The sequence below is a fragment of the Gobio gobio genome (assembly GCF_949357685.1).
Source record: "Gobio gobio genome assembly, chromosome: 19".
NCBI classification, from domain to species: Eukaryota; Metazoa; Chordata; class Actinopteri; order Cypriniformes; family Gobionidae; genus Gobio; species Gobio gobio.
In genome coordinates this window covers 23,729,648-23,757,168 of record NC_137112.1, presented here as the reverse complement: position 1 = coordinate 23,757,168, position 27,521 = coordinate 23,729,648, and the positions used below count along the sequence as shown (strand labels likewise).

At 41.0% G+C, this 27,521-nt stretch overlaps 2 protein-coding genes across 2 annotated transcripts; one reads left to right on the top strand and one right to left on the bottom strand.

Annotated features, from left to right (window-relative positions):
* Positions 1-1,096: 1,096 nt before the first annotated feature.
* On the bottom strand, positions 1,097-2,627 carry LOC307142902 (Ig lambda chain C region). Its single transcript, XM_079844077.1, has 3 exons — positions 2,462-2,627; positions 2,315-2,382; positions 1,097-2,212 (listed from the first exon to the last, which is right to left on the bottom strand). The coding sequence occupies exons 1-3, from the start codon at positions 2,518-2,520 to the stop codon at positions 1,857-1,859; spliced, it is 483 nt and encodes a 160-aa protein (XP_079700203.1). The 5' UTR covers positions 2,521-2,627; the 3' UTR covers positions 1,097-1,856.
* A 12,179-nt stretch (positions 2,628-14,806) lies between these two features.
* LOC307143469 (uncharacterized protein) lies at positions 14,807-26,695 on the top strand. The gene is made up of 5 exons (XM_079845076.1): positions 14,807-15,889; positions 16,495-16,591; positions 25,207-25,360; positions 25,520-25,653; positions 25,766-26,695. Coding segments are annotated over exons 1-5 (711 nt in total). The 5' UTR covers positions 14,807-15,565; the 3' UTR covers positions 25,768-26,695.
* Positions 26,696-27,521: the final 826 nt, after the last annotated feature.

Here is a 27,521-nt window from a genome sequence, read left to right as displayed (position 1 = left end):
TTGCAAATTGTTGAATGGGTTGGACTGAATGCTTAAATATTATACTCTACAATACACACTCATATTTTGTGTGTATCACATGCAAGCAGAAGAAATGTGTGTACAAAACAAAACAAATTTACACAGTAGAAAACAGTATTTCAAGTTTTAATGGGAATTTAAAGGGTTAGTTCACCCAAAAATGAAAATTCTGTCATTAATTACTCACCCTCATGTCGTTCGACACCCGTAAGACCTCCGTTCATATTCGGAACACAAATGAAGATATGTTTGTTGAAAGCTGATGGCTGAGAAAGGCTTCAGATAGGCCTCCATTGGCATTCAGTACATTCACACTCCCAAGACCGATAAAAGGCACTTAAAATGTCGTTACAAAGTCCATCTCACCACAGTGGCTCTACAATAATTTTACGATGTGACGACAATAGTTTTTGTGGGCAAAAAAAAAATCGAAATAACACCTTTATCCAACTTGTTCTTGTCTTCCGTGTATGCCTCCACGACGCATGCGCGAGAATATGACGCAGATCCGGCATTCGGACAGATGACCCAGAAGCGATTTGTTGACAAGCAGAGGAAGACGCGCGTGTCTAAGCTGTTAAATTCTACATTGATCGTGCTTTAGGTCTCGGCGTAGTTCTCAAAATCGGGCTAAAGTGTGCATTTCATGGATTCCCGAACGCCGGCGCTACGTCATATTCTCGCGCATGCGTCGTGGAGGCACACACGGAAGACAATAACAAGCTGGATAAAGGTGTTATTTTTATTTTTTTTTGCACACAAAAACTATTGTCGTCGCATCCGAAAATTATTTTAGAGCCACTGTGGTGAGATGGACTTTGTAACGACGTTTTAAGTGCCTTTTATCGGTCTTGGGAGTGTGAATGTACTGAATGCCAATGGAGGCCTATCTGAAGCCTTTCTCAGCCATCAGCTTTCAACAAAAATATCTTCATTTGTGTTCCGAATATGAACGGAGGTCTTACGGGTGTCGGAACGACATGAGGGTGAGTAATTAATGACAGAATTTTCATTTTTGGGTGAACTAACCCTTTAAAGGAAACAACACCACCGACAACAACAATAATAATAATTTGCTTAAAGAAATGTTTTTTTTATTTTTTTTTATAATAAACATATTTTGTTTGTTTCACATAAAAGCAGAAAAATGTGTACAAAACAAAACTAAACTAAACTAGAAGAAAACAAAAATAAAGTATACACAGTTTTAATGGCAATTTAAAGGAAACAACACCATGTCAACAACAATAATAATAATTTGCTTAAAGAAATTTATTTTTTATAATAAACAGTCATATTTTGTTTGCCTCACATAAAAGCATAAAAATGTGTCTGGCTAACCAACGAAAAGGTGCAAAACAAAACAAAACAAAACAAAAAGAACAAAACAAAACAAAACAAAATAAACAGAAAACAAACAGAACAAAACAAAACCAAACAACTGAACAGAACAGAACATATGGTTTTCGTGGCAATCTAAAATAAATACTACTACTAGGCCTATAATAATAATTTGCTTAAAAAAAAATAAGCCTATTTGTGGAACCATTATATGTTTAGATATCATTGTAGTATTTTGTTTTACTGCCTTTCATTTATGATGATTCAATTAAAAAGAACCATTTTCGAATAATGAGAACAAGGAAACGTTTAAATGCATGAGCTATAATGAGAATTTGGAAGCAAAATCCAATGAAAATAATGTGACAATACAAAGATTCTGAATTCAAACAGGCTTTTGAATCCTCAGCCCCCCCGCCCCCCATTGATGCTTCAATGAAAAATGTAGCATGTGGGTCGCATGCTTTTTAGAGAGTCTCTAACACAGGCCACAATTACACCCCCTCAAGAGGACTGCAGAGAGGCGACTGGACCTTATCATAGTAAAATGGCCCTTTGTATGCCACCTCGCACCTGTACGTATTCTCACGGCTCCATTTGTGAGCAAGAACCGAGTACAGTCCCACAGCAGAGAACGTACCTCCAGGCTCTCTGTGCACTTGTGGAGAGCTGGCGTGTTTTTTGAGGCCTGTTGCTCCGTTCACCTTCCATGTGATCCTCACCGCTTTAGACTGTAACCCAGTGATGACACATGCAAGCGTCACTCTCTCCGAGCGATACTTCTGAACTCCAAAAGGCAGAAGAACATGCACCTTCGGAGTCACCAGGCGATCAACACGGACATGTGGAACTAAAAAGCATGTCAATAAGATGATGATTAGTATATGAAATGAGCAACCAGGAGCACGTCCTTCTACCTTCAGGATATGTAATAGCTGAAAGCACCTCTTACCCTCCACAACAAGCCGAAGTCCTCTGCTAAACATCTGGTTCATTTCGTCCTTCTCGCCCGAGGCAAGGCTGTAATAGAAAAGTTGCTCCATGAGCCACACGATCAAGACATTAAATAATTGAATTGGTTTTCTTTTTCAAATCTCACCGTAACAGAAGAGAGATAATAATGATAATCACATCCAGTGCCTTTCCATTGAGATTCATTTCTGTTCTGTTTCATTTGTTTCTTTATGTATCATATTTATTGCGAGCTGCTGCAATGTGATTTCCCTCTAGAGCCAGTGAAGCTTGATTTGTTTCAGTGTTGCTCTTATAAAGTTGACAGAGGTTGGCGGTTAAAGGAAGAAAGTCCCATGTGCTCAAATGCCGTGTGCAGATGGTCCATCTAAAAACAATCAACAATTACTGCTGAATCCTTCACAGGCTAAATTAAGGGAATTCTTTGAATTAGTCATCTTTTTAATAATATTTTAAGTTTTTTATATAGTATTCATTTTGTTGCCTTACCAACACAATGGGATAATATACATTTATTTTAGTTATCAGTAATAGCCATTATCTATCTATCTATCTATCTATCTATCTATCTATCTATCTATCTATCTATCTATCTATCTATCTATCTATCTATCTATCTATCTATCTATCTATCCATCTATCCATCTATCCATCTATCCATCTATCTATCTATCTATCTATCTATCTATCTATCTATCTATCTATCTATCTATCTATCTGTCTGTCTGTCTGTCTGTCTGTCTGTCTGTCTGTCTTTCTATCTGTCTGTTTGTCTCTCTCTCTCTCTCTCTCTCTATCTATCTATCTATCTATCTATCTATCTATCTATCTATCTATCTATCTCTATCTATATCTATCTATCTATCTATCTATCTATCTATCTATCTATCTATCTATCTATCTATCTATCTATCTATCTATCTATCTATCTATCTATCTATCTATCTATCTATCTATCTATCTATCTTTGCTTAAATGTAATAATTTCTTTCAGAACCTGGACATTTTTTTGCATGATAAACCCGAGACAAGAATAGTGTTTTTCTTTGATATGATATACAGTATAGAGTAGCTGTGTGTTAAAAACATATTTGACTGTTATTCGGTTAAGAGGGACACAAAAACAGGAAAGAGCCGTTGGTTTACTGGCAGAGACAGATGCACGTTCTATCACACTTCTGCACAGACCTCCTGGGAACCAACTAATCCAATTAGAACAGAGTTTGCAGGTTTTGCAATGCAAGCCAGAAATATTTGAACATTGAAAAGACAGCTTTCATGGTGGAAAATAGAAAGCCTGAAAAAATGCATGTTTATTCATTTCCCCCCATAAATACTGTAAAGTAAGTGTAAAGATAAGTAAAATATCTTACATAATATGGAATACAGCATTCAAGTCAAGTCAAGTCCCCTTTATTTATATAGCGCTTTATACAATACAGATTGTTTGAAAGCAGCTTTACAGTGATAACAGGAAAATGATTTCGGCTGTTGTTTAGCTGAAGTCAATTCAGTGTTAATTCAGTACCGTTGTAAAGATCATCAATTATTCAGTACAGATCGGTAATATTGTTGAATATTCAAGCACTTGCATTTAATTCTCGAGCATTGTCTGGTTTTTGTCTGAAAACCCGCAATAATAAGTGCCAGTGTCATTTCGCAGAGTTGTAATGATTTGCAAGAGGTGACGGAGGTTTAACCCTTCCCTGGTTAAGATGGCATATCTACTCTGGTCCAGTCCCGTGCCGTAGTGCACCAGTGAAGTGTTGGTCACATTGTAGGAGAGGATCAACTGTGGCTCCTGCCCGGGAGTCTGTTTGTACCAGCTCAAAACCCCCTTGCTGCTGTTAGGCATCAGTGGGCAGCTCAGTGTGACATTTTGACCTTGCTCCACAGAGACGTTCAATGAAGTCTTCCAGAAAAAACCTGAAATTACATGCACACTGAAATGTTTATATAGCCAAAGTGTAAATAATACAATTAAATGATCATGAATGTTCTTAATATTTTTAGTTTTTTTTTGTTCAAATAAACTCATTAACATTATACAATTCTTAAAAGAGCAGCAAAAATAATAAAACATAAACACAAATAAGCAATATGTTTATCTAAACATCAAATAACAAACTAAATATACAGCATATGAGTAGATAATATGATTTTGAAACACTTACAGTGCAGGGCAAGATACAGAAGTGAAAACAGCTTTATGTTGCAGCTTGTTTGAAGATCCATTGTTTTATTATCTATATAAGTGAACTTAGCTGAGTGCTGTTGAAATTTGGTCTGTCTGATGCCACTTCCTGTAGGATGGTGAGTTCAGTCCTTACAGTCACAAGAGTCTCTCTGGAGAAATGAACCCGCTGAAGGGAGGTTCAGCGCACATGTCAATTCCTGCTTAATTCGTGTGAATCTCTCTGTAAAAATGAAACTCAAAACAGCCACACATCTTTATATATCTAATGCAGTGGTTCTCAACTGGGGGTCATGACCCCCAAATGATACATGCAAATAAAAATAAGGCAATATAATCATGCATTTAATTTAATACACTTAAGATTTTGTGAAATAGCAAGGCCTTTTACACCAATCAGGCATAACATTATGACATGGTGAAGTGAATAACACTGATTATCTCTTCATCACGGCACCTGTTAGTGGGTGGGATATATTAGGCAGCAAGTGAACATTTTGTCCTCAATGTTGATGTGTTAGAAGCAGGAAAAATGGGCCAAGCGTAAGGATTTAAGAGAGTTGCTAAATGACTGTGTCACAGCATCTCCAAAACTGCAGCTCTTGTGGGGTGTTCCCGGTCTTCAGTGGTCAGTATCTATCTAAAAGTGGTCCAAGGAAGGAACAGTGGTGAACCGGCGACAGGTTCATGGCCGGCCAAGGCTCATTGATGCACATGAGGAGCGAAGGCTGGCCCGTGTGGTCCGATCAAACGGACACGCTACTGAGGCTCAAATTGCTCTAGAAGTGAATGCTGGTTCTGATAGAAAGGTGTCAGAATACACAGTGCATCGCAGTTTGTTGCGTATGGGGCTGCATAGTCGCAGACCAGTCAGAGTAGCCCATACTGACCCCTGTCCAACGCCGAAAGCTCCAACAGGGGGCATGTGAGCATCAGAACTGCACCAGGGAGCAATGGAAGAAGGTGGCCTGGTCTGATGAATCACGTTTTCTTTTACATCACATGGATGGCCGGGTGCATGTGCCTTGCTTACCTGGGCAACACATGGCGCCAGGATGCACTATGGAAGAAGGCAGTGTGATGCTTTGGGCAATGTTCTGCTGGGAAACCTTGGGTCTTGCCATCCATGCGGATGTTCCTTTGACACGTAGGCCTACCACCTACCTAAGCATTGTTGCAGACCATGTACACCCTTTCATGGAAACGGTATTCCCTGGTCGCTGTGGCCTCTATATATTGCTGCATTTTATATTTTTATATACACCCTTCAAGCATATATACATCTCAGTTCAAGCATTCATAATAAAAAAAAAAATCATGCATAGTTTGAAGGGGAAATAAATAGGCTTTTAACTTTGAAAATTGATGACACACTTATTATGCAGTATCTTTTACTATTGACTTTAAAGGCTGTGCATCCAATCACTATATTTTGATATAAAATAAACAATTTTTAATAGCAGAAATATGAAAAATATATTGTCATGGTTTTCATAATGTAACTAAACTCTTTTCGCTTTTTGAATGTTTATGGAGAAATGTGCTTACACAGGTGGTGTAGTTCCAGCATATACCAACAGGGGTTCCTGCAACAAACACTTCATATGCATATTTCTTGCACTAGGCTTACTGAAGTGAGATTATAATGACCCAAATAGTCACTCAAAACACCAATAAAAAAATTGGAATAATAACCCAAAGCGAGTTTCCTGTCAACTTATTTTTCACCCTAACGAAACAGCGCAATATTTTGTTATTATGACGTAATTTATCATTATGGATAGCCACGCTTTGATTTAATTTGTCCCATAGTGAAGCACCAAAATGAAAATTATTGGCTGAAACTGAAAACCCCTACCTCTGGACACCTCTGCTGAAAACAAAAATGTAATTATACAATGTTTATCTGAATTCATTATTATACTTTGTGTTTGTTTGGATTTCCACGAGAGTCTGTCCACACACACGCAGGCACAGTCTCACACACAAACACACACACACACACACACACACACACACACACACACACACACACACACACACACACACACACACACACACACACACGCCCGTTCGTAGCCTACGGGGACATAAGCGTATGGTTTTATGCGGTGCAAACTGTATAGCCTATTCTATTCCCCAATACTAACCCTACAACTAAACCTACCCATCACACAAAACGTTCTGCATTTCTAAATTTTTGATAAAAATCTTTATTATGTTTATTTTGCGTTTGGAATTACAAGGACATTGTCATTTCATCATAATGTAGGGGGCGTGGCCTGAAACCTGAATACACACCACAATATAGGGACTTTGCATCCTCAAAACCAGTGGGCGCACACGCACGTCGTACACACACACACACACACACACACACACACACACACACACACACACACACACACACACACACACACACACACACACACACACACACACACACACACACACACACACACACACACACACACACACACACACACGTTTGTTTTTGTGAAATGTGAGGACATTCCATAGGCGTAATGGTTTTTATACCGTACAAACCGTATTTTCTATCCCCTTACACTGCCCCTGTCCCTAAACCCTAGCCCTCACAGGAGACTGTGCAGTTCACTTTCTGTGAAAAAAAAAACTCATTCTGTGTGATTTATAAGCATTTTGAAAAGTGAGGACATGGGGAACGTCCTCATATTTCACCCTCTTTTTGTAATACCTATGTCATACCCATGTCATTATACACATTTGCAGTGATGCCAGTAACGCGTTACTTAGTTACTTACTCTAATTTGACCACTTTTTCCAGTAACGAGTAATCTAACGCGTTACTATTTCCAAACCAGTAATCAGATTAAAGTAACTTATCCAAGTCACTGTGAGTTACTTTTTTTGTCATTTTCCTTAGTAAAAATATTTATTTTTGCTTTCTTGTTTAGTCTCAGCAGGGGTTTTCCTGCATAGAGAATTACGAAGCGGCGGCTCCGTCAAATTTCTTGCCGCCTCCGTCTGTCGACAAAACTCAAGACAGGCAGTCACTTCAGATTAGGCATGTCGTGATAATTAAATAATCATCAGAAATATATATTGTCACATTATCCTTCAGCAATCATTATTAGTATATTATTATTTGCTAGTAGCCTACAAAGTAATCTAAAGCCATTCCATAGCTGAATGTCTTTCCTCCGCTGTAGATGTCAATCATTCTCCATTCAGCAAAACTGCGCGTCGGTCGGTTCCAGTCAGCAGTCAGCGGTAAAGCTCACTCCATATGATATATTCCCGTTATAATACTTGATATGTTGATAAAATAATTTATCTTCCTGGAGTTTATCTAGCGGTTTCTGAAAGATGTTGTGCTCGCTACTCGGGTGACAACACAAGGACTATTAATTAGCATCACACGCACAAGAATTAAAAACTGTGAAGAAACAAATAATCAGTGAATGTTTGGACCGATATAGGCTACATAGTAGACTAGGATTTGTGGGCTCAACGCTCATCTTCTCTTTATGCCGTGGACTTTTCAATGTGCACTCGCGCTGCACTGCACACTCTGATTCCATGTTGCTTTAAGCGCATCATTCTGCACCCGGGATGCGCATAAGCGCTTCGTGTTGCCGCTCTGTTTTGAAGCGTTTCATATATTTTCATAGTTTTGTGCACTTAAAGATTATTAAAAAATATATTGTTCTCACGGATCGATCATATATTTGTTGTCCCTTTACAGAGCTGCACATTACGTTTACAATAAAATATAAATCTTGTAATTTTATATTATTTGTGTAGGCCCATATAATTATTTACATTCATATATAAATATAAATTAAAAATTCAATATAAATTGTTTTTCATAAATGTATTTAATAAGAACACAAAGTAATTTGTACCTTTTCATTAACATGTTTAGGGTTTTATGTTTAATGTTTTATGTTTAGTAACATGTTTTATGTTTAGTGTTGGCAAAAACAGTTGTCATTTCTATGTTGAGGCGGCAGGGGTGTTGTCGGCAACTGATGAATGTAACTAATAAAGTAACTTGTAATCTAACTTAGTTACTTTTAAAATCAAGTAATCTGTAAAGTAACTTAGTTACTTTTAAAATCAAGTAATCTGTAAAGTAACTAAGTTACTTTTTCAAAGTAACTGTGGCAACACTGCACATTTGTGTCCTGATATTTCACGAAAACATGCCCCCACACAGACACACACACACACACACACACACACACACACAGGTGCTCGTCTCTCTCAGCTGTAAACAAGCGCGACCTTGTTGCCGTCAGAGACGTCAACATATCAACTATCATCATTTGTCGATTACTCATCAAATGTAATTAAACCTGGATCATTTCATGTCAACAACATTTTAGATCTGGCTTATATAGCTAATTTATAGCTAGCATAGTGCCATTCACTTAGTCCTGTGATGTGACAAATTATTTTGTAAAAGTACAAATGTTCCATGAATAGTCTCTAAATGAATATGTCTATTATTCAAGAATTTGAAAAATTGTAGTTGATAATTTTGATAGTCACACTAGGCCTATAGGACATTTCTATCATTCATGACATTTCCTTACATAAGCACTCAAAAAAAAAAAAAAAGGTTCTATATTGCACCAAAAATGGTTCTTGGCTCGTAATCATATAGAGAACCTTTTTTTGTGCTATATAGCACCAATTTTGGTGCTTCAGTGGTTATTCACCTATATTCAGAGGTGCTATATAGCACCTTAGTCAAAGAACCGGTGAAGAACCTCTGAAGAACTGCTGAAGAACCACTGAAGCACCAAAATTGGTGCTATATAGCATTAAAAAAGGTTCCCCTATGATTACGAGCCAAGAACCATTTTTGGTGCCATATAGAACCTTTTTTTTGAGTGAACAAGCAAAACTAGCAATACACATATCAGAGTCTGGCTTGTTTTATGGTATCAGTTATTTTATCACTGATCAGAAGCAGTATTAAAAATAATTAGTTTTAGACCAAACCATGAGAGATACAGAGAACACTCAACCTATGGTCCAATAGTTTAAAGCTGTTACATGCATTCTGCCTTCTCTACTGTGAATGAAGCAGTTGTTGTATTTCTCATCATATCAGTTAATAATTATTAACAGCCCATTAAATAAGAATGTGTGTACATAAAACTCACTCTTGGTTTCTCAATCTGGAATCTGAACCTGATATTTTCTGCCCAGAATAGTCACAAATGGAATCTAGAGATCAGCTGGAGTTCGGATTCATTAGTTTAGGTGAATGAGTCAGAGCACTGGTGCAAAATTCTTGTCAGAGTGTTTTGTTATCGCTGGCTGGGTTTACTGCATAGGGTAGATCTTGACATTGTCAATGTACACATGCAATTTTTCAGGGCAAACAAAGAACAAGAGTAAAGTAGAACACCTGTTGGGTAAGAAACTGCCAAAATTCAATATACTGTATTTACCCTGAAAAGCCTGACATATGAAATATAAATATAACTTTTTGAAATGGAACAGTTTATTGAACCTTTCTAATTCAATGTAATACAATAATGATTGAAATATATAAACAATTAACAATGTTTTGATTATGTTGCATAATCAGTGTTGAGGAAGGAGTTGCGTTACTTTTTCCTACCTGGGCTGGGCTTACTTGTTATTTAAAGGATTAGTTCACTTTAAAATGAAAATTATCCCATGATTTACTCACCCTCTAGCCACTCTAGGTGTTTATTTCTATCTTCTTTCTGATGAACACAATTAGAGTTATATTACAGTTTTTCTCAGTCGCTTTGGTACATTTCTCAGATCAGAATTGAAATTCTCACAGCTACCTGTTCAATCTTCACATGATTGTGTCACTTGTGCACATCAAAAAAGCAGTTTCTCATTTCTTTGAACAAGTTGCAAATGCTTGTGTACATCCATGCAAATGATTATGTACAATTCTCTGCTGTTTCCTACATTATCAGTTGCTTATGTCATGTTCATCAAAATGTATAATGGGTCTCTGTTGAATAGTCTTACCCCCCACAACATTTAGGCATTAGTTCATAGCATAAGTCTTTACATGCAAAATGGTTGAACAAGTTGTCATAAAATGTCAAGCATATTTCTATACATTTCCATTAGACGTTCACATTTCTACTTTTGTTTTTCTGGGGGTTTTTTTCTTTGTGCTATGCAGTGCTGTCTTTTCCTTTCTGTATCGCAATGACATGGTCTGTCAACAAATTACAGTACAAACAGTAAAAGCGTAAATGTGAATCTTGTCCAGTCTCTTGCATTCAAACTCCCACATACACTAAGGTGTAACCTACAATTTACAATAATTGTCACCAAAATTTTAGCCATATTTACATCAGAACATCCCTCCAGAGTACAGTTATATTGACAATATGACTAAGCAATTTGACTGTCTTATTTATACACAATGACACAAGGACTTGTCCTTAGATGGCACTGACATGTTCATTGACACAGATATTTACTTTTGAGAGATGAACTAAGGATTTTGAGCAGGAGACTGGCTTTTACAGGTAATCCAAGGTGTTTTGCTATTTGTACGAATTGTTTTGAGAAATGGACTTACTGTTTTGCAAATGTCGAGGATGATTCGAGAAATGTACCAAAGCGACTGAGAAAAACTGTAATAAATATCCTGGCTCTTCCAAGCTTTATAATGGCAGTGAATGGGGCGCCATTGAGTTTGAAGCTCAAAAAAGTGCATCCATCCATCATAAACGTACTCCACACGGGGGTTCATAAAGGCCTTCTGAAGCGAATTGGTGGGTTTTTGTAAGAAAAATATCCATATTTGAAAACTTTATAGCTTTTATAGCTTATATAAAGTATATAGCTTCCACCAGACCGCCTGAAAAACTGATGCGACGAATGCGTAAGCGTTTTGAACTGCGAGAGGCATTTCACTTTCTGTGTAAGTTGAATACGGAAGGCGGTCTGGCGGAAGATATATATTTTATTTTATTTACTGCATTTTTTTTATTTACAGGATATTTATTAATATTACTCTGATTGTGTTCATTAGAAAGAAGAAAGTCAGATACACCTAATGGCTTGATTGTGAGTAAATCATGGGGTAATTTTCATTTTAAAGTGAACTAATCCTTTAATAACAAAAAAATAAAACAAAAGTTCTATTTTTGGCTAATGTAAAGGCCCTTGAAATGAATAAGCATCAGTCAGACTGAAGGAAATGCACATTCACATCTCGACTGTAGAGGGCGCATCTCAAACAAACCTTTCAGCTGTGTTGCAGGAGAAGTTCAACACTGCAAATTGGAATTGGATTGGATCATCGGTCAGCCGCAAAGACATTGGTTAATAATAATTAAATAAATTAAGTACATTTGTGTCATTTGTATACATTTGACAGTTTTTATACACTTTGAGGAATACTGAATCTGTTTTTGTGTAAGCGAGATGAGTAAATGGATGCTCACATTTAGTCTAGAACTACAATAACCATCATGTTTACACACCTCTGCACTTGCCATGCATTCACAAAGGGCGACATTCTCATCGGCTACGTCTGAAATCACATACTCTCTTGAGTAGGTACTTATTTTGAATAAAACAGTTAAAAATGTATGTTATATAGTAGGGTGAATTCTGGGCGATTGGGACACTTTTTCTAAATCATCTCAATGGCAAAAAGTGTCCAAATCACCCTGAATTCACCCTATAAATTTGTGTAGTATATGAATGTAATCTGGATATACTACATTCGCCATGTTGTCTTTATCACATTATCATTTGACCTACCAGTGTCAGTTGCATCTCTTCACTGTCATTCATAAATCCTCTCCCGTGGCCTCATGGGATAGCAAAGTGTACATTTGGTGCGTTCAAGTCATGTCATAAAGATCGCATTTACAAGTTGAACGCACATGAAAGCCACCACAAAGTCGTAAATACCAGTGGGAAGTTCGGGTTTTTCTTCAAGCCCCGATCTGTACGAGTTGGGGGCGTGTCAGTGAGAAACATGGCGGAATCAATGGATGCAACGTCTGTAGTTGAATATAACGGTATTTAGCAGTGACACTGTCAGGCTTTGTCATTTACAACAAAGTAAGCTAGCATTGTAATATAACAATTAGCCTAATATATAACGATACCGTTTACAGTGACTTCATAGATTAATTAAAAACGTAAAAGATTATAACTCACCTGATGCGCATTTTTTGTTCTTCATTTTCTATAAGTAGAGTTAACAAACCGTGCTTTAATTTCGTGAAATTCATTAAAAGAAGGTACACCGCCATCTTGCTCCGACCAAAGAGACTCGAACGCACATGATGTGGTAAACAGGACTTCTCACCTCGTAAATACGAACATCCCAGGAGGACTTGAACGCACCAATTGTCCATCAATGCCGCACAAGTCCTGAAAATTGAATTCCAAAACGGTTTGATCGCCCCCCAGGTGGCTGGATGCAGTATAGGTCATAAACCCCGCCCTCTCCATGTAATGTAATGCGACGTGAGACAAACTAAACAATCAAATTACACTTCAAATAATGTTTTTCCAAAGATGGTTTCTGTAATTAAAGGTAGTTTTTATCACGCTGGTGTTAGTTCAAGTGTTCGTTTTTTTAAACAAGTTTGGTTTTAGTTAGTTATTTGATGTTATAAAAACGAGGGTGTGACGTCATGATTGACAGCTGAGATTGACAGCTTCTCTGAGCAAAGTAGTCACCGAGGCACTACATTTTTCATGGTTTTCAGGAGGATGTTGAAGCTTTAACTTTAATTTCTACATTTCCATAACTGTTTATTTCACACCAACATTATGAGTTGTTCTGCAGTAAACTGTAGGCTACTAACCAATTCTGCAGGAGTGTGGTCGGGTCCTTGAGACCGCTGATCCACTTCATGCTCACTACTGTGCAGACTCAAGGTCCTTGCACACCGAGTCTGAAATTCTCATCCGAAATTAAAAAAAAAAACATAAATATGACTGTAACGAGGTATGTTCGTGTGGGAAGAAGGAGGCAGGAACCGGCGAACAATAGAACAAACCTTAATCAAATAATACAAACACAATGAAAGTAAAAGCGGCAGCCCCTCACGGACGACTGCCGCGCACATCCATAAACAAAACATAAACAAAATACAAATTAAAATCCAGGCCTGGTCCTCTCTCGTCCTTCACTGTCGTCGCTCCTCCTTTATACTCCCGTCACTCCTCCGCGAGAGAGACGAGGCCAATGCGGCACGCAGCTGGCGCTCATCATCATAATAATGACCGCGGCCTCGTCCCGCTCTCACGGTCCCTCAGCCTCGCTGCTCGCCACAATGACCTATTGTGATATTGTGGGTTCCGCGGCGTCACGTCTCTGCCGTTGCTTGCGGCAGAAGTTTAATTTTTTTACACTTTTCAAACGCAGGCGTCAGGCAATCAGAACGTCTTTGTGCAAATTCCCTAGCACGTTGCAGTCCAAGCTGGAAGTAATGTGATTGGCTGCTGTCACTATGACTACGTCAGCAGCACCAAGCTTCAGACACGCCCTCCTGACGTCCCGTGTGAATGCAGCGTACGCATGATTTCTCTCAACATGGGGACAGTAGAGGTGTCAGTATACAAAAATGGGAAATCAAAGTAACTTGAGTTACTTGTTTGAATTTAAAAGTAATGTGTTACTTTACTAGTTACTTAAAAGTAATCTGATTACGTATCTCACATTACTTGTAATGCGTTACGCCCAACACTGTTGATATTACTTTCGAAATCTGCGTATCAAATATGATACAATAGGCTTTAGGTTTAATACTTTATCTTTAGTACATTTTGTAAATGTTTACACTTTATTTCCTTAACTTAAATAAGAAATAAACACAAGCCTCCATAACTAACGGTTTGGAAAATGGATGGATGAATGACAAGACACAATAAATAATCTTCCACCACCAGAACTGTGCAAAACCACCAGATGCTATTTATCTTCCCAAGTCTGACAAAATCTATTTCAAAATGCACCAGAATCTTGCAAGAGTTCATAATTCAAACACAGGAATTCAATACAAGGGGGGCCGCGGCCCATGGAAACAGCCGCCACCCTTCGGCATTATGTAATCAGCCCCCAACTGATGACTCATCACTCGCAGGAAACATTGAGCAGCAGAATTTCGAAGGTCTGTTCTAACTCAAACCAGCACGCACTGCTCAGAACTGCTGCTCTTTAATGAGCAGAGGACGTGCGTGCTGTAATGTGCATTCTATGAAGATTCAATATTTATATACCAGTAAATATATCTTTATAAAGAGGAACTGAGCGACAGATATATAATATATAGATGATTTATATAAAAATAGGTTATTTCTTAAAGTCAATACTCCCTTAACGATTGCACTTTATTTTACAGTACGTGTACTTACTGTGTATTTACCTAAGAAAGCACTTGGTGATATATGGTAACTACATGGGTTAGTTTTAGGGGTAGGCTCAGGGTTAGTACCTAGTTACTAGCCAGTTATTGCAATTACTATAATAAAAACATAGTATGTACATGGGGAAAAGGACTATAAAATAAAGTGCTACCCCCTTAACTCCTAAAAGCTGCTGTATGTGTGTGTTTGTGTGATTGAAAGGGGCATGGACACTCCGTACTTGGCAAAAGTTCAGGAAACACTGAGTTGCTCCTGCACCGAGCCACTTAAAAAATGTTCAAAAAAAGACCTAGCTGAGGTACCACGCTCTGCTAAGATCCGGGACCTCAGCCAAGACACTCCCTAGAACCGAGGAATGGAAACTGAAACACGCTTTTTCAGTAAAAACAGGAGGTGACTTTTGGTTTTCATAGTAACAGCGAGGATAACCTCTAGCTGATGTCACGTTGCAGCAAGCTGTTTGTTTGGAGTGCTGAGGAACTGGACGGCAGGTCCCACCATCAGTAGCAGAGCCACTCCCCTTTCCTGAGCTGAGCTTGGAGGGGAAACCCAGGCTTTAAAAGTTTCATTTCACGTAGAAGAGAGTCTTTCGCCTCACACCCACCAGCCCACATCTCCAACCTGAAAGCGACTGTGTGCCTCGGGATGGCAAACTCCAAATCTTCTCAGACTACTCGTAACATTGTGATCGCCTGCCTGGCCCTGTGGTCGATCATCTCGCTTGTCATCATCGTGGTATGGGCCACCTCGCCTGATATGAAAGGAGCCAGTCAGTGTCGCAAGGAGATGCAAGCGCTAACGGAGAGGCATGAAGGATCAAGAGTCATGTGGGCCAAAGACCGAAGAGCCCTTGAGGAGCTGGTGAGACAGGGATGGAGGAACCAGACTACCCTACAGATGCAAATCGACCAGTATAAGGAGCAAATAAAGATTCTGAATATCTCTTTGAACGTCAGCCAGCAAGAAAATGTAAGTGCGTCTTTTTGTTTTGGTACAAAAACTATTTTGTCTAGCCTAAACCTCAGTAAGATTACAACTTGTGGGGTTATAATGACACCCAGATACGTTTTACTCTGAAAAAAAAAAAGTTTCCTTTTTGAACATGTTATGAAACTCAGACATTAAACTGGTTTTGATTTACATAATGAGCTCTAACGGGAAGTTGTGAACAGGTCAGGACAAGATAAATCTGAACAGTCATGCAAATATCCGCCAAATCAAATTATCTGAACATTAAATGCAGCTCTTGACCAATGAGGGGGCAGGATATCAATCACAGCTCTTCCTGGAAAAAACATTCCTGATAATGTTCACATTGTCTCTGGGGTTATAATGTTCCTGCCAAAACATATTTCTTTTATTTAAGGCTGTTATATTGTATTAAAAGAGGTTCTGCCTTGATTTTTGCTGCTATGTTTGGTCAAATGCCGTTTCTGACCTTTGGAGGTGGTGGCTTTCACTCACACACCCGTGAGATCTGACAACCACACCTTAAAGTCTTAGTGCGAACCTCCTCTGCCGAACCTCACCCCGGTTATGAACTTGTTTTTAATTAACCTTCTGTTTCTCCACAGGCCATTCTGAATGGAAACATCACGATTTTAGAGAGCAGGATTGAGGAATACAAACTCATCGAGGGAAACCTCACTACAGAAATCAGCCTGCAGAAAGGTAGGAAAATTCACGTCAGAGTTTTTCCTCTCATCAGAGGAGCCATGAAAGGAGCGCTCTCTCCCTCTGACGATATTCTTAGATGCATTTTCCCATGTAACCATAGAAACTCGGAAGAGACAACAAATAGGCAGGACTTGTTTGTGACATGGAATTATATACAGTGGCTTTTATAATAACATGAAGCACGCTAACGTACTCGGTTACTTAACGTAACCTCGGTTCCCTGAGATAAGGGAAGGAGTACTGCGTCTTAAGACGCCATGGGTAGGTTCTCCTACTCTCGAATATACTGAAGTAATTGTAAAATCACGCAGTGCTACTGCCCAGTCAAAACAGTGTTGAGACATCTCGCACGCTATTGGCTGGCCAGTGGGAACTGCATGAACCAATGGCAGAACAGCGTAATCTGAGCGAACCAATGGGCACAAAGCCCGCGAAGCTGAGCGCAAGAGCCCGCGAAAGGGGCATATAAAATACGCTGTAACTGTCAAAAACGTCAGGTTAAATCGACTGAAGCGACGGTCACCCGAGTCAGCGCCATAGCACGGCCGTCTACGCAGTACTCCTTCCCTTATCTCAGGGAACCGAGGTTACGTTAAGTAACCGAGTACGTTCCCTTTCGAACGGTCAGTTCGTACTGCGTCTTAAGACGCCATGGGAACCTGTAAAATCCCGCCGTGCTATGATAAGCGCAGTGACATGTACTCCCTCAAGTTTGAACACTTATTAGAAAGGGCTCAAGACTAGAGTTACTGACACATCATTTATATATATAATATATATGTACACACGTCTTATACTACTGGGCTCATAGAGGCCGGTAACTATAAGGAATGTGTAAGCATTGAAGCATATGAAGGCCCCAATGCCAACTTATGACGGGGACGGGCTTACAAGGCCGTCTAATATTCGTTAGGCCATCTTAGTATTTTCATACAGCGAGGACTTGTGCCTGCAGTGCAGGGACATCCAGACTGAAGAATCTGGTTAAAGTAGATGGTGAGGACCAACTTGCCGATCTACAAATGTCACCCTTAGAAACTCCACTAGACCACGCCCAAGAGGAGGCCATGCCTCTGGTGGAGTGAGCTTTGACACCTATGGGGCATTGGAGGCCCATAGTGTCATATGCTAACGCTATCGCGTCCACTAGCCATCTGGCTAGGTTTTGTTTGGTGACCGGAAGTCCCTTAGTTCGGTCACCAAAACTTACAAAGAGCTGCTCCGGCTGTCTAAAGTGGGAGGACCGCTCAATATATGCTCCAAGCGACCTAACAGGGCCGAGCAGGTGTAACTGTCTCTCATCCTCCGAAGTGGGGAGGGCAGAGAGAGTGATTGATTACCTGTGCTTTGAACAGTGTTGAAAGCACTTTAGGTACATAACCATGCCCTGGTTTGAGGATGACTTTAGAATCGCCTGGGCCAATTCTAAACATGACGCGTTCACAGATAACGCTTGAATGTCACTGACACGCTTAACAGATGCCAGTGCTAATAGCAGGGCAGTTTTCAGCGAAAACGGCTTTAATTCAGCCATCTGCAATGGCTCGAAGGGAGGTCTTTTTAGTGCTCTTAGGACCAATGAAGGTCCCAGGATGGCACCATAGGAGGGAGAAGGGGGTTAAGCCTCCTGGCTCCTTTAAGAATTTTATGACCATGTCGTGTCTGCCTACTGATTGGCCAGCTATAGGCGTATGAGATGCGGCGATAGCTGCCGTGTAGACTTTGAGTGTGGATGGAGTGTGTCCTGCATCCAACATCTCTTATAGAAAAACAAGAATTTGTGATATCTCGCATGACACTGGGTTATAGTTCCTGACTGAACACCAGTCAGAGAACACTGACCATTTAAGGGTATAGAGACGTCTAGTAGACTGAGCTCTAGCTTCACTGATGGTGCTCAGGACACTCACTGGGAGGTTCTCGAGCCCCCCTTGAGTGGCCAAACATGTAACGCCCACAATTTTGGGGTGGGGGTGCTGGATTGTCCCGTTCGCCTCAGAAAGGAGATCTTTCCTTAGGGGAACAGGCCATGGGGCTGCTGATAGTAACTGAATCAACTCGGGAAACCTGATTTGGGTTCGCCAGAGTGGAGCCACTAGCAGGACTGTGTGTGCTCGCATTCCCTGATCCTTTTTAAAATCTAGGGAATGAGCAGTACTGGTGGAAAAGCATAAAGTATGCAGCTGGGCCATTCGTGGGTCAGCGCATCCTTGCTTTTTGAAAAATAGATTGGGCAATGACGGTTGTCTTCGGAGGCGAAGAGGTCGACCTCTGCCCTCCCAAAAACACTCCATATCATTTGAACCATTTAGGAATGGAGGGCCCATTCCCCTGGGGACACGAGGCCCCTGGAGAGCATGTCTGCTCCCTGGTTCAGTCTGCCTGGCACATGCACTGCTTTTAGTGAATGTAATTTGCCTTTTGCCCATAGGAGGAGATGTCTGACCAGTTGGTTGAGCCATCTCGACCTGAGCCCGCCTTGGCGGTTTATGTAGGAGACCACAGTCGTGTTGTCCGTGCGGACTAGAACATGGTGACCTGAGAGACGTGGTAAAAAAGTCTTGAGGGCTAGCACTACTGCCAGCATTTCTAGGCAGTTTATGTGCAACCGTGACTCCGTGCTCGACCATGAGCCGAAGGCCGGTTCGCCTCGTACAGAGCGCCCCAAACCGAGTTGGAGGCGTCCGTGGGGACCACCATCCGTCTGGAAACTGTTTCCAAGTGACCACGGGGCCAGGGCTTTGACACAGCCGCGGCCCACTTTGATCCAAAGTTGGACTGAATGTCACGCTTGGGAAGGAACCCGTGATTTCAGCCAGTACTGCAGGGGGCGCATGTGCTTCATACCCAGCGGAAGTACTGGAGAAGCTTTTGCCATTAGGCCTAGCATTCTCTGAATTTTTTTAGGGGTGTGTTGGTTCCCATTTTGAATGAACATGCAAGCTGCTGTGTAGTCAGAGCGCGTTCGTCCAATAGCCACGCCCTCATTTGGGCTGAGTCTAAAATCGTTCCCAGGAAGGAGGTTCTCTGCCTGGGAAGCAATGAGCTCTTGGCTGTATTTATTCTGAGACCCAGGCATTCTAGATGGCTGAGTAGCATAGATTTGTGAGATTTTATTTCTTCCTCTGACTGGGCCAGTATGAGCCAGTCGTCGAGGTAGTTCAGAATGCGCATTCCCGCTTGTCTTAAGGGGGAGAGAGCTGCATCCATGCACTTCGTGAAAAGACAGGCCAAATGCCAGGACTGTGTACTGATAAGCCTTCCCGTCGAACACGAATCTCAAAAACGGTCTGTGACGTGGGATAATTTGGATATGAGAGTAAGCATCTTTCTGATCCAATGAGAAAAACCAGTCCATCGGGCAGATTGGTGCGATGATCTGTTTTAATGTCAGCATTCTGAAAGGCCTTTTGATAGAGCCTTGTTCAGGTGTCTGAGATCTAAGATGGGCCTGAGGCCGCCATCTTTTTTTTTTTTTTTTTTTTTTTTTTTTGGGAACAAGGAAGTAGCGGCTGTAAAAAAAACCTGACTCGCTCTGAGCTGGAATTTTTTAACTCGCCTTTTTGGCGGTAGAATGCAGGGGAGCACGCATTAAAGCGGACTCGTAGTTTACATTCATTGCATGAAAAACATTCAGAACAGTATTTTTCTCCCTGACCGGAACAAAAACGGGCCGAGGGGAGAGATGTGACACTGTGCAGACAGCACTTATGTGTAGCGGCACACACCTGTAGTGGGCGCGTGCTCTACATATAGAGCGCTCTCGGCGTGAGCAGTAATCTGTGAGAACAGTGCTTATGTGCAAGGTGCATGTATTTTAGTAAAGTCATTGTTAAAACACAGCGTTGATGTGCAGGCGAGCGTGTTTGACAACAGGCTAGTTGACTGCAATATTTACATCTCCAGTCGCCTGAACCGAGGGGATTGAGAGAATGTAAAGTAAGTCTGTAGTGGTAATCGGCCACAGCAGGACTTTTGAGTGGTTCTATAGCGCTGAATTAACAGTGCTTATATGCAGGGGTACACCCTATGTAGGGGACACACTGCCTGCAGTCATAACAGAGGAAAGAACTCTTAATTGTTTATTAGGATCACCAATAATACAGCGTTCTGTGTACAGGCGTGCATGTTTTATAACAGGCTCGTTTACTGAGAGAATTGGTTGAAGGCTTGGCCGCCATTCACTAAATTGAGACTCACTGAGAAACCTGTGAGAGCTGGGCTCGAACCAGCAACCCTTTGTGCGAAGTACACCGTGACAGCAGAGGGCGTGGCTATGACGTAAGTCGCGCTCTTGACGGTGTTTTCAGTGTGTGTGGCGTGCGTGTTTCATAACAGGCTCGTTTACTACACTGTTGAACCTTTCCAGTCGCCTGAATAGGGGACTGAGAGAAGTGGTTGAAGGCTTGGCCGCCATTCACTAAATTGAGACTCACTGAGAAACCTGTGAGAGCTGGGCTCGAACCGGCAACCCTGTGTGAAGTACACCGTAACAGTAGAGGGCGTGGCTATGACGTAAGTCGCGCTCTTGACGGTGTTTTCAGTGTGTGTGGCGTGCGTGTTTCATAACAGGCTCGTTTACTACACTGTTGAACCTCTCCAGTCGCCTGAATAGGGGACTGAGAGAAGTGATAGAGTGAAAAAGACGCAGGGCTTGGCCGCCATTCACGACGCCATTATGCGCTAGACAGCGAGGCAGCAATGACGTAAGTCGCGCTCTAGATAGTGAGCGCGCTGGGAGAGAGAGAGGGGCGCACGCGCTGCCGCTGAGGAAGCGCGAGCTGCAGTGACAACAGCCTGTAGCGTAAGGCGCGCTCTCAATATCTCCAGCAGTCTGAGAGAAAGTAATGCGGGAAGCTCCGGCATTAGTTTGCTCGTCCACTCTGGCTTTCTCTGTCCGCGCGCTTCTTAGCGCGGCCCGAGTGAGAGAAGAGGAAGAGCGAGACATTGGTAATAGTGCGGATTCGTCTTCCTCATTGCCGCCGAATGAGACCAAGCCCTCGGCGTCGAGCGGAGGGAGCAGGTCCGATCGAGGGAACGTCACAGGGGAAACGTCTCTCTGAGGTGAAGACGAGTCACGCGGGCACTGGGCCGACGTGAACTCGCTAGCCTCGGTATACTCAGCCCTCTGGCTCCGCCGTTCTTTCCCGCCGAGGCTCGGGCGGAAAGGGGAACGGGAGAGCGCGAGGGCCGGGGTCGCGCTCTGAAAAGAGCGCTATCCACGAACGGAGGGAGGAAATGGGCATACCCTCGCAGTGAGAGGGCAGCCGGACCCGGCGAGAGCAGCGTCCGCGTGGGCCTTGCCCAGACAGATCACGCACCCTTCGTGGTTATCCTCCTAGTGCAGGTAAGTACTGCACACAAGTGATATGTTTTTCTCAGTATTGTACAAAAAGGATACACCGTAGTGTTTCACCAAAGAGCGCAGGGGAAAGGCGTGACAGCTCGCGGGATCGCTGGCGATTTGAGCGCGCTGAAAAATACAGCAGTCCGCTGACTCTCGCAGGACGTCCGGGCTGGTTAGTTCGCTATTCCGCTGCAGGCTCGTCAATTCACGGTGAAGGTGGTGTAGTTCGAGTTATCAGCGAGGACCGTAGATCGTCGCTGAAGGAGATTAATCTGACGTTTTTGACAGTTACAGCGTATTTTATATGCCCCTTTCGCGGGCTCTTGCGCTCAGCTTCGCGGGCTTTGTGCCCATTGGTTCGCTCAGATTACGCTGTTCTGCCATTGGTTCATGCAGTTCCCACTGGCCAGCCAATAGCGTGCGAGATGTCTCAACACTGTTTTGACTGGGCAGTAGCACTGCGTGATTTTACAATTACTTCAGTATATTCGAGAGTAGGAGAACCTACCCATGGCGTCTTAAGACGCAGTACGAACTGACCGTTCGAAAGGGAACTAGCGGTATCATTCCTATAAAACTCTTCTATTTTTGGTCAGATTTCTTTTTATATTCTTAAAATGTGCATTTATGTATTATATTCACAGGAAACTTTGTCAAGGTCAATATCAGGAAAAATGTAATGATTTTTTTTATAAAAGTCTCGCCAAGACTGCATTTATTTGATTAATATACAGTAGAAAAGTTATATTTTAATTAATATATTTTAAAATGTAATTAATTCCTGTGACGGAAAAGCTGTTCTAATATGCTGATTTTGTGCTCAAGATACATTTCCTATTATTACCAATTAATAAATAATGAAAACAGTAGTTCTGCTTAATATTTTTTATGGAAATTGTGATACAATATTATTATTATTTTTTTTCCCAAAATCCTTTAATGAATTGAAAGTTTAAAAGAGCAGCATTTATTTGAAATAGGTTTTTTTTATGTGAAAGTCTTTAATGTTACGTTTGATCTATTAAATGCATCCTTACTGAATAAAAATAAAAATTTATTTCGAACAAACAAACAATAAAATTACTGGCCTCAAATGTTTGAATGGTAGTTGTATGTGTATTCTACCATATAATTGTGTCAGGATAACAGAATTTAAAGGATTTTGCTGGTCCTTCTATCATTATTTTGGTATGCCTAACCGCCCAAAAAACCCTGCTTAATCCAGCCTAAGCTAGTTTGATGGCCTTAACTGGTCTCCCAGCCTGACCAGACTGATGTATTGGGTGGTTTTCAGCTGGTCAGACTGGTCTCCACCAGTTGGCCGCCCAGTAAAACCAGCTAAAACTGCCACTTGGCCTGACTCTGGGAACATCTTGACCAGCTAGACAAGGGTGGAAAACATATTAAACTATCTACAACCAGGCTGGGAGACCGTCATAAACCAATTTAGACCATCTAAACTCTTTCCCTGCCATTGAAAAGTTAACTTTTCATTTATGAGAAAACTCTTCCCTGCCAATGACAAGTTTTTACGTACAATATCTCCAGATCAAAATATAGACAAAGAAGCAGAAACGAGCGATCTCATGTAAGCAGATGCATATGGAAAATTATGCGATCATCAACAATAAACAGCATATAAATCAAAATGGCCTAATGTTACTAAATTAAATGCCGACCCAGTAAGTGCTATAGGACTTCGGGGGTGTTGATTGATCTACACTATATTGCCAAAAGTATTGGGACAACCCTCCAAATTGAGTTCCAATAAAATCAAGCACCTAGGCATACAGACGGCTTCTACAAACATTTGTGAAAGAATGGGTTGCTCTCAGGAGCTCAGTGAATTCAAGCATGGCACCGTGATAGGTTGCCACCTGTGCAATTTCCTCACAACTAAATATTCCACGTTCAACTGTTAGTGGTATTATAACAAAGTGGAGGCAATTGAAGACAACAGCAACTCAGCCACAAAGTGGTAGGCCACATAAAATCCCAGAGCAGGGTCAGCGCATGCTGAGGTGCACAGTGCACAGAAGTCAATAGCTACAGACCTCCAAACTTCGTGTGACCTTCAGACCTTCGTGTGACTAGCTCAAGAACAGTATGTAGAGAGCTTCATGGAAGGAGTTTCCATGGCCGAGCAGCTGCATCCAAGCCTTACATCACCAAATGCAATGCAAATTGTTGGATGCAGTGGTGTAAAGCACACCGCCACTGTACTCTAGAGCAGTGGAGACGTGTTCTCTGGCATGACGAATCACGCTTCTCTGTCTGGCAATCCGATGGAGGAGTCTTGGTTTGGCGGTTGCCAGGAGAACGGTACTTGCCTGACTGCATTGTGCCAAGTGTAACGTTTGGTGGAGGGGGGATTATGGTGTGGGGTTTTTTTTTCAGGGGTTGGACTTGGCCCCTTAGTTCCAGTAAAAGGAACTCTTAATGCTTCAGCATACCAAGACATGTTGGACAATTTCATGCTCCCAACTTTGTGGGAACAGTTTGGGGATGGCCCCTTCCTGTTCCAACATCACTGCGCACCAGTGCACAAAGCAAGCTCCATAAAGACATCAACTCAAATCAACTTGGACAAATTTACAATTTATAAATTTGTCAAGACCAGAAAACTAAGGTTGTTTTTCTCAGTAGGGAACAGTCCTGTTCATCCAAATTTATATGTTCAAATCCAGAATATTGTTTCATTTATAAAGGATTTCCTGGCCCGCTAAACAACTGCAGGAAATGACTCCTGAATGCATGAGATATGAAAATAACAGGGAATACAAAAGCAAGAGACACTGCACTGATTAAAATCGCCTCGCTCTGCCTTTTCCCCGCTCGATAAAGCGGTTATCCGGAAAAAGTTTGGTGGCTTTGGAAAACCTTTTCACAAAACAGGATAGGTGTGATGTCTAGAAAAACGTTTCACACCAAGGCCACATTTTAACACCAGTGTCAAATTTGAGACAAAGCAGCAAGCGAACCACACCAGCCAGCTACCACCAAAATAGTGCTCTGACATCATCAAGGCCCCTTTAAGAAAAATACTGATAAGTTACACCGTGCCTAGATGCCTAGACATTGCCTTATAAGCCAATGGACTTCTTTTTTTTTTTTAAAGAATGTTTGGCATATTGTTTGAGGAGTGTTTGAAGAGGAGTGCTAACATTGTGAGGGGCTGCACACTATGGGCATTACATAAAACGATTTGAGTACAAAACATGAGTTGTAATGTCTGAAGAGAGTTTTTCCATTATCATTTCAGACCAGATTGAAGCCCTGGAGCACAATTTGACCTTGAAGGCCCAGGAGTTCGCATCTTGTGAGGCTTTACGCCTCGCTTCTAAACAGCTCCAAACTGCAGCAGAGAGTCAGACACAGGGCTGCGAGACCACCAAGCAATATTTACAGAAGCAACTGTAAGTCATACAGCATCTCTTCCACTGCTTCTAGCTCCATTTTATCACTCTTGGAAGAGTTTGTTTTATTAAAGCATTTGTTAAATGCAGTGTTGCTGATGAGATTAAACTACCACATTTTGTTGCTGAAATGTTTATTTTATTGTCATTTGATCACAGCAAAAAGTGCAAAGACTTCCACCACGATGAACATGAATATCATATTGAACTCAATGACAACGGAGCCCAAGGAATCACCACAAGTAGTGTTACAATGGCCATTATTGTTTGCCTCAGTCTGCTTTTGGTGCCATGTAAGTTTGATTAAGTCATATTCAGAATTTTTCATTTGATTACAGTCTCTGTTGTGTTTTTGTTGATAATGAAACAGTATCCTGTATGTTAATGCGACTGATTTATTCTCAGAGACGAGAGGACGGCTGGATGATGGATTATTTGGGTACATGTTTTGGTGCAACACTGTTCTGAGGACACTGCTCAGGTGCACTTGTAACCCTGGACTTGAAGCACATTTAAATCTACATTTGGAATACAAAGTGCCGATGCAAAATTGATGATAATATGTAGTCATTGAAGGTATTGTGTTGCAAAATGTTTTGGTGCCACGAAAAAATTATTGGTTGACAACATGGACAATTTATTCACCGTATTCAACACATTTATGCTGTACTTCATTGGTGGCTCTTTTCTTTAGTTTTTTTTTTTATTATTAGGGAAAAATATATGGATTTTACGGTCTAGATGTTTCAGAATTGTATTTATTTTTGTTTGGAGTAACCAATGCCAATGAGTTATTGATGTTAATTGTTAGAGCTATTTGGAAATTTGCTCACACTGTTTTACCACTGTCTGCTTTTCTTTTTTTTTAAAGAAATTTATGAGGACTTTTTGAAAGCTATTTTTGAATAAATTTACATTGTTGACTCTCTTAATTTTGACTTGATAAAAGACAGCCTTTATTGTGAGCAACCTTTCCATTATCATGTCTGTCAACCTTTTTAACAAAAATCTGATGAAAGAGCTACCATAATATATTGACTAGAGAGGGAGAAGAAAAAATAAGACACACACACACACACACACACACACACACACACACACACACACACACACACACACACACACACACACACACACACACACACACACACACACACACACACACACACACACACACACACACACACACACACACACACACACACACACACACACACACACACACACACACACACACAAAATATACCATCTACTTCCAAACTTAACAATTAAACTATGGTAAATTGGTAACTGTCATTAAAATTAGAAATAAAACAACCTGACTTTTTTCCCCTGAAAGCTATACTTTTTGAATAATATAATTATTTATTTATCTGATTATGGAACTGAGATTAAGGGCCCTATCATACACTCGGCGCAATGCGGCCCCAGACGCGACTGCGCGACAAGTGTTTTGGTTTTTAGTTTCAGCCTGATGCAGTTATCATTTTCATGTCCAGCACGATGTTGTTTAAATAGCAAATACACTCACGACCATCTGTTCACCCATGGGCGTGCTTGGTCTGAAAACGAGGTGTGTTCAGGCGCACTGATGGCGCGTTGCTATTTTCAGACAACTGAAAACGCAGTAAGGGCTTGTTAGTAATATGCATTTGTAGGAGGGTGCACAATGCGCGTACACTCAGCTTGTTACACACACAGGGATGCGCAGCAGCACACAAACATTTTTAAATATTAAAAATAAAAGGATTCCTCTCTGGAGAAGGGTTACATTTTTCCGTTTGCAAATTCCACCATGTAAATAGCGAATCCGCATTGGTGTAAGTGCAACTGGCTTTTAAAGGGAATGGGAGATGAGACTCTGATTGGTTTATTGCATGTTACACCCAAAACACACCCATGACTCATTAAGAGACTAGGTACAACCCTTTTGGACAATGCGCCTGGCACTCCGACTGTTTTTCATTGTTAAACTAGCAAAAGTGGATTCAGACATGCACTAAGTGCACCTGCGCCATGCGCTTCAGACCCATGCGTGACCACTTTTATCCTATGAATGTACAACCTTTTTTTACTTAAGGGTAAAACATCATACTATGTTGAAAGCTCTTTTAAAATAAAGGGAGTCTTTAAGAGCAGGGGCAAATGTTAAGGCAATATA

What these genes read in the sequence shown, in the direction of transcription:
- LOC307142902 (XM_079844077.1), bottom strand. Translation starts at nt 2,520, where the DNA reads ATGAATCTCAATGGAAAGGCACTGGATGTGATTATCATTATTATCTCT. An exon ending in ATTATCTCTCTTCTGTTACG is followed by an intron (nt 2,383 to 2,461) that starts GTGAGATTTGAA and finishes TTTCTATTACAG; the next exon opens with CCTTGCCTCGGGCGAGAAGG. An exon ending in ACTTCGGCTTGTTGTGGAGG is followed by an intron (nt 2,213 to 2,314) that starts GTAAGAGGTGCT and finishes CATGCTTTTTAG; the next exon opens with TTCCACATGTCCGTGTTGAT.
- LOC307143469 (XM_079845076.1), top strand. Translation starts at nt 15,566, where the DNA reads ATGGCAAACTCCAAATCTTCTCAGACTACTCGTAACATTGTGATCGCC. An exon ending in ACGTCAGCCAGCAAGAAAAT is followed by an intron (nt 15,890 to 16,494) that starts GTAAGTGCGTCT and finishes GTTTCTCCACAG; the next exon opens with GCCATTCTGAATGGAAACAT. An exon ending in CAATATTTACAGAAGCAACT is followed by an intron (nt 25,361 to 25,519) that starts GTAAGTCATACA and finishes ATTTGATCACAG; the next exon opens with CAAAAAGTGCAAAGACTTCC.